General features: G+C 36.1%; 1 protein-coding gene across 1 annotated transcript in view; it reads left to right on the top strand.

Moving 5' to 3' along the window:
• Positions 1 to 8274: 8274 nt before the first annotated feature.
• LOC111089195 (probable GPI-anchored adhesin-like protein PGA55) overlaps positions 8275 to 8303 on the top strand; it is a gene marked incomplete at its 3' end in the record, with an annotated part of 25502 nt that continues 25473 nt past the window's right edge. The window contains exon 1 of the mRNA XM_022401227.1: positions 8275 to 8290. Within this exon, the coding sequence (XP_022256935.1) occupies positions 8275 to 8290 (16 nt within the window). The remainder of the gene's footprint in view (positions 8291 to 8303) is intronic.

Raw genomic sequence — 8303 nt, 5'->3', positions numbered from 1 at the left:
ATCAATGACCAAATGGTAAAAAATAGAAGAACAGTTGGAGTGTTTATCAATGACCAAATGGTAAAAAATAGAAGAACAGTTGGAGTGTTTATCAATGACCAAATGGTAAGAAACAGAAGAACAGTTGGAGTGTTTATCAGTGACCAAATGGTAAGGAACAGAATGCGCGCATCTGGTAAAGTCGAGAAGAGCTGCTCCAGTTTCCATAATTGAAAGAAAAACTCACTTGGACCTTTGTGTTTTCCCAGATGGTTCAGTATTGAAGTTCTCTAACTACAATCGACAGATCCCTGTCTGAAGAAGAAGGTGAATATCACAGTTCTAATGAAGGTTCAGTTATGATGTGAAGGAGACACTAATCTCGGGAGTATAGTGAGACTATTCCAACTAATGATAATTCACTTCTTGACGATATATATTGTTGAGGTATACTGGACACAGTTGTACGTCCTTTCCCAGGTTTTTTGAGACTACACTTCGCCGTGAGGCGATATTATGTTCGATGTTATGTTACCAGGACTGGGTATACTACTTTAAGCAATAAATTACAGAGGTCATATATTGGATAACAGAAAAAATTCTTGTAAATCTCATATATTGTATCTGAAATCCCTCTGGACGCTATTTGGGTCAATGACTTAATCCGCCTACTGAATAAGGGGAAAGAAGCCCCGTATAATAATCCTCCCAGATGACGAGCAGTCTAGCTTTAGCAGGGGTCATACACCCCTTACTATCTAATTTGGATCCAAGATGATTCATTCCGATACTAATTTTAATCATTATAAACTTGATAGTGATACACGTTCCACGAACTTGTAAAATCGCTATTTATTGTCAATGAAACTATTTTTATTAACTGCATTAATTAATCAAATAGTGCTTTTTAAGTATTCTCCGATTTCAAATATGATGTTCATTTACTTAAAAAAAAACACTTTAAGTATGAGGTTTGTTTGTTTGGATTTCGCGCAAAGCTACACGAGGGCTATCTGCGCTAGCCGTTCTTAATTTAGCAATGAAAGACTAGAGGGAAGGCAGCCAGTCATCACCACACACCGCCATCTCTTGGGCTACTCTTTTACCAACGAATAGTGGATTGACCGTCACATTATAACGCCCCCACGGCTGAAAGGGCGAGCCTGTTTGGTGTGACAGGGATTCGAACCCGCGACCACCGGGCCTAGTTAAGTATGAAATTTTAACCCTTTAATTTCGGTTTACTTTATATTTGTTAGAATATGGTTGATAAATGGTTTACATGTGTATGTTGTGACTGGTATAATTGATGGTAAATATCTAGTAATTGTTGGTATTTGTTGGATTATGGTTGATAAATGGTTTAAAGAGTTATGTCGTACCCGGTAATTAAAGGCATACATCTACTAATTGTTGATATTTGTTGGAATATGGTTGATAAATGGTTTAAATAGTTATGTTGTACCCGGTAATTAAAGGCATACATCTACTAATTGTTGATATTTGTTGGAATATGGTTGATAAATGGTTTAAAGAGTTATGTCGTACCCGGTAATTAAAGGCATACATCTACTAATTGTTGATATTTGTTGGAATATGGTTGATAAATGGTTTAAAGAGTTATGTCGTACCCTGTAATTAAAGGTATATATTACTAACTGTTGATATTTGTTGGAATATGGTTGATAAATGGTTTAAAGAGTTATGTCGTACCCGGTAATTAAAGGCATACATCTACTAATTGTTGATATTTGTTGGAATATGGTTGATAAATGGTTTAAAGAGTTATGTCGTACCCGGTAATTAATGGCATACATCTACTAATTGTTGATATTTGTTGGAATATGGTTGTTAAATGGTTTAAAGAGTTATGTCGTACCCGGTAATTAAAGGTATATATTACTAACTGTTGATATTTGTTGGAGAAGCCTCCCGCCCCCACCCCAGTGGCTCAGCGGTAAGTCTGCGGAGTAACAACGCTAGAAATCGGGTTTCGATGCCCGTGGTGGGCAGAGCACAGAGAGCCTTTTGTGACTGGTATAATTGATGGTAAATATCTAGTAATTGTTGGTATTTGTTGGAGTATGGTTAATAAATGGTTTAACTGTGCATGTTGTGACTGGTATAATTGATGGTAAATATCTAGTAATTGTTGGTATTTGTGGGAGTATGGTTGATAAATGGTTTAACTGTGCATGTTGTGACTGGTATAATTGATGGTAAATATATAGTAATTGTTGGTATTTGTTGGAGTATGGTTGATAAATTGTTTGACTATGTTTGTAGTGACTGGTATAATTGATGGTAAATATCTAGTAATTGTTGGAGTATGGTTGATAAATGGTTTATCTGTGTATGTTGTGACTGGTATAATTGATGGTAAATATCTAGTAATTGTTGGTATTTGTGGGAGTATGGTTCGTAAATGGTTTAACTGTGTAAGTTGTGACTGATATAATTGATGGTAAATATCTAGTAATTGTTGGTATTTGTGGGAGTATGGTTCGTAAATGGTTTAACTATGTGTGTTGTAACTGGTATAATTGATGGTAAATATATGGTAATTGTTGGTGTTTGTTGGAGTATGGTTTGTAAATGGTTTAACTGTGTATGTAGTGACTGGTATAATTGTTGGTTAATATCTAGTAACTGTTGGTATTTGTTGGAGTATGGTTAATAAATGGTTTAACTGTGTATGTCGTGACTGTAACTATGGTAATTTAATGATGTATGGTAAATGAAATCCGTCTACTGTTAGATGTCCAGTAATTTCTGGTGCTTGCTGTTTAATATTGAACATTTAGATCACTTTAAATTTTGTTCTTCGTATATTATTGTAGAAAAGTTTAGTTCTGTAAAAAGCATGGTGTTAATATTACAACGATAACGCCCTCTACTGATATGTTCGAGCAGGGAACATACTTAAATACATGAAAGTATAAAAGATAATGAAAATTATTCCTAATTCGTCCTTTTCGCCTGTCCACAATTCTTTCATTGCGTATCCTAAGTAAATTACTAAAAATCCCATATATCCTGAATACTATTCACAGCTTTAACCCTGCGACGACAGGACGCTCATCAGCTGTTGCTAGGCAACTAGTAAACAAAGCGTGACGTCAGGAAGTCGTATTCGTCCAGTGCTGGGTGAACTGTATTGTGCAAGAAATGTCGCTTTTGTTGACGAATCAAAACGAGCTAAGGAAATGCCTCAACGCCCGAATAAATGTTACTACGTTTAGGAGCAGTTCATCCGCGCTTTTAATTTTAATGACTATAACGAGAAAAAAATGGAAGGAACTGATGCTCTCGTGAACTTTCACTGGCCATGTAAAGGCATTTATAGGAGATGTCGTCATAGCGTTACGTTAAATAATATTGTCAGCCACCTGACCCTTGTATACGGGTGAGATCGTAAAGAATACGAACTGAAAAGTAACGTACAGCAAATCGTTTCAGAAACCTATGATACGAGAAACGCGTTATTTATATATAGGGTAAAATCGGACAGCTATACGGTATTATCTAAGCCTCGTGAATAGGTGATGGTGAAGTACCAGAGATGATTGCCTACCTGCAGCGTGTTGCGGATACCAAGCTTCGTGGAGTATGTACTTCGATAATGGTTCTATGTCTTCTTCAGTGTGTAACATGTGAACTAAAAGGCAAGTGTATAGCGTCGATAGATGTTGGCATTAAGTTGGTGTTTTAGTTACATTCATAGAATTAGATTAATTTCAAAATTAAATAAATTTATTATCAAAATCAATCAAAGTAGTTATAGAGCTGACGTGTAATACAGCCTAGATGTTTTTTATTGGGATAAATTAATATTTTTTTTATGAAAGTTCAACAAGCGGGGTTCAGCAATTGTCGTCAATTATAAAGGACTTATGTTCGAATAAAGCAAATACGTTTTACAGCCGATTGCAGGGTTTTTTTTATCTATAACAGCTAATGTATTTATAGGATTTATTAATAGTGCTTGAAATTTTGATGAGCACTGTAAGAACACAGAGTAAAAGTTACAACCAAAGGTTTAAAACGATTTTGTTTCGGATATTCACTCAACGATATACTACTGTCGAAATAATCGTCCCCAATGTCGGACCGACAGGCTAGAAAGAAAACAGCTAGATACCAACACCCACCGCCAACTCTTGAACAACTGTAATTTTGACTTTCAATCGTATATCGCACTAACGACTCCAAAGTGAGGAGCGCGATTTTAAGACAATAGGACGCGAAGCATGAATCAACGCATTCTCAGTTCGGCACGTTAGTCACGCCCGGCCTTTAGAATTACATAAATCCCTTGATCTCACTGTATTTTGTAGCGCTATTTTAGCACAGAATGAAGCTACACTGTAGCAGTTCGGATGTTTGTGCTGTACCAATATTTGGATGGTGAGAAACTACTAATTTGTACAAAATTCAGAATTAGTAGTATCACCGTTATAGCTATACCTGTTATAAACTACTTACAAGTTATAATTATTACATAGTAAAGGATCCGTTCATTTCATACGTGCAAGTTTCTGTTAACTAAGGTTGAAATATTTGGATATAGAGAGAACCGTTTCGATTCCACGTATACCCAAGAAGATGGTTTTTACTAACAAAAGATAACTGGTACGGAATTTTTACTTGAAGATTAATTGAACAGTAACCGTTTGTTTTCATAAGCGTCTAACCAGAGAGGGGGAAGAAAAAGCACGTGCACCCCAGTTTCAATGTTTTGATCACAACATTTTCGCCTCTAGTTCGGTCGCCAGTTCTTTCTTACACCCCCCCCCCCCAACACACTTTTAATAAAGTGAAGTGCGTTACTTTATGAGATGATAAAGTAGAACCTCATAAGATGATAAAGTAGAACTTCCAAAGATGAATATATAACAATTAAAGAGAATACGTTGCTCATACTGAATCTCACAATTAGTGTTAAAGTTGAGGATTGAGTGACGTTCCTTGAGGGATATGACACCGTACATGTCAGATAAAAAAAAAACGTGTACATTCATATTAAAAAGCTAACCCTAATTCAAGAACTGGGAAATTCCAACTCTCACCAGCCTTGTCTCTCACCGTAGTTTGATATAGCTATGTGCTGGATATAGTTTAGTGAAGGTTTTAGATAAAATTCCAGCTCTCACCAGCCTTGTCTCTCACCGTAGTTTGATATAGCTATATGCTGGATATAGTTTAGTGAAGGTTTTAGATAAAATTCCAGCTCTCACCAGCCTTGTCTCTCACCCAATTTTATCTAAAACCTTCACTAAACTATATCCAGCATATAGCTATATCAAACTACGAGGTGGAATTTTACCTAAAACCTTCACTAAACTATATCCAGCACATAGCTATATCAAATTACGGTGAGAGACAAGGCCGGTGAGAGTTAGTCACCAGCCTTGTCTCTCACCGTAGTTTGATATAGCTATATGCTGGATATAGTTTAGTGAAGGTTTTAGATAAAATTCCAACTCTCACCAGCCTTGTCTCTCACCGTAGTTTGATATAGCTATATGCTGGATATAGTTTAGTGAAGGTTTTAGATAAAATTCCAACTCTCACCAGCCTTGTCTTTCACCGTAGTTTGATATAGCTATATGCTGGATATAGTTTAGTGAAGGTTTTAGATATACACTCATACTCCTTCATGCCGAAAAAAAGATTCTGAAGTTACTCAGCTTAAATCAGCACTTGGGTTTCTTCACTTGTCTGGAGATTGAATTGTAATATGAAACCATACAGCAAACCCTTACCCAAGTTAGTTGTAATATGAAACCATACAGAAAACCTTAACTAAAGTGAGTTGTGATATGAAATTATATAGCAAACCCTAACCCAAGTTAGTTGTAATGTGAAACCATTCAGCAAACCCTAACTAAAGTGAGTCGTAATTTGAATAAGAAAAACATACAGAGAACCTTAATCTTGTGACCAGTTGTAAGCTGCATTTCGAGAAGTGTTAGTTGTGACCAATTCAGTTAGGTTGATGTTACAGATTATCATGATCCAGTAACAAATACAAGTGTTCGTTAAACATTAAAACATGCCGCTCTAAATAAAACCTGAATGCAAAAGCTATATATATTTTCGAGAAACACACCGACCTTTGCACCCTTCTGGCAGGTCATACACTTTTTCAGAAGTTTAGTCATGTGATTGCTAAATATCTAAATAAATGTTAAATATAACACTACTGTACACAATGAGCTTCATGATGTATAAAGCTTAAGTTTTTTGTAAATCAAATTTTCCTAATTCAGTTGAAGTACTTTTCTGCTAATTTTATGTCGTAAACAAAGCAGTCTGGGCTCAGCCATTTTCCAGAGATCGAACCTCAGAATGTTAGTATGTTGAGTAATTCAGTAGTTCATTGCTTGATTGTTTTTAAGTTAAGCACAAAGCTACACAATGGGCTATCTGTGCTCTGGCCACCACGGGTATCGAAACCCGGATTCTAGCGTTGTAAGTCCTCAGACATACCGCCGTACTACTGGAGGAGGAGCAGTAGTTCATACAGCCGTACCATTCTTCTGATGACTCACAGAGTAGTATGTTCAGTAATTCAGTAGTTCATATAGCCGTACCATTCTTCAGATGATTCACAGAGTAGTATGTTCAGTAATTCAGTAGTTCATATAGCCGTACCATTCTTCAGATGATTCACAGAGTAGTATGTTCAGTAATTCAATAGTTCATATAGCCGTACCATTCTTCTGATGACTCACAGAGTAGTATATCCAGTAATTCAGTAGTTCATATAGCCGTACCAATCTTCTGATGACTCACGGAGTAGTATATCCAGTAATTCAGTAGTTCATATAGCCGTACTAATCTTCTGATGACTCACGGAGTAGAATATCCAGTAATTCAGTAGTTCATATAGCCGTACCATTCTTCTGATGACTTACAGAGTAGTATGTTCAGTAATTCAATAGTTCATATAGCCGTACTAATCTTCTGATGACTCACAGAGTAGTATATCCAGTAATTCAGTAGTTCATATAGCCGTACTAATCTTCTGATGACTTACAGAGTAGTATATTCACTAATTCATATAGCCGTACCATTCTTCTGATGACTCACAGAGTAGTATGTTCATTAATTCAATAGTTCATATAGCCGTAATAATCTTCTGATGACTCACAGAGTAGTATATTCAGTAATTCATATAGCCGTACCATTCTTCTGCAATTTAATATCACTCTTGGTGGTTTAAGTGCACAAGTAAGCAATGAAGATGGTTCATACAAAACGTGTATCCAGACTGATTGGCAGAGAGTGGTTAAATTAGGATTTTGAAGGAGGGAGTAATCCCTCTTGTAACCCACTTTGCAGTAGTAACAGACTTGACCAGTGTGTTTGTGTGTAGTGGATCTACTTTTTATTTCACTATATGACGACAAACTCCAGTTCTAGTGTTGTCAAGACTCGCGAGAAAAACAAGCAGCACTGACTTTCAAAACAAGCAGCACTAACTTTCAAAAGAAGCAGCGCCGACTTTCAAAAGAAGCAGTACTGACTTTCAAAACAAGCAGCATCGACTTTCAAAAGAAGCAGCGCCGACTTTCAAAACAAGCAGTACTGACTTTCAAAACTGCTCTTTTATGACTTACCCTCAAAATGGCGATCTACGCGACTTAATTGAACAGGAGTGAGGATTAGATGACTTTAAAATTATAATGAGGTATAAACTATTAACTGATCCAGTCAATTATCGAAACTACTCCTATAACCATTTTACTGTGTGTTGAAGTCAGCTATTACAAAAAAAATAATAAATAAGCCAGAAAAACCGCAAATATCACAAAATTAAAACGACTCGTACAAAACAAAAAACAAACCCCGTTCCGCTTATTATAAGCAACATAGCTCTGTGCCCGCATGTAGCATTAACAAGCTGTTGTTTGCTATCTGACTACACTGGCTTCCGACAGGGACAAAACTAAATATGAAGTCAGCAATGAGTATAACTAATTACGTATCGTCCTCTTGTTTATAAGGGTGCCTTGTTTCATCACCCTCACTGTCAGTGATATTTTTGTAAAACCGCTAGCTTAATTTCGAGTATGTTGTCGAAATTAACAAGTAGGGGAGACCGGGGCTAGTTGTTACGATTTTTAGAAAAAGTCCAATATCTAGCGAAATAACCCGAATCATACATTGAAACTGAATGAAAGTGAAAGATAAATATGTACTTTATCAAAATTATGTATTCTATATTGAACAAAATTGGTTACATAAAAGATTTTGTAAATATTTTGAAGTAAAGTTAAGTGTAACAATATGCCCCAGATGAGGGGTAAGTTGATATG

The sequence above is a fragment of the Limulus polyphemus genome, unplaced genomic scaffold (genome assembly GCF_000517525.1).
Source record: "Limulus polyphemus unplaced genomic scaffold, Limulus_polyphemus-2.1.2 Scaffold5515, whole genome shotgun sequence".
Classification (NCBI taxonomy): domain Eukaryota; kingdom Metazoa; phylum Arthropoda; class Merostomata; order Xiphosura; family Limulidae; genus Limulus; species Limulus polyphemus.
Note: the sequence above shows the minus strand (reverse complement) of the source record. Positions and strands in the feature narration are given on the sequence as shown.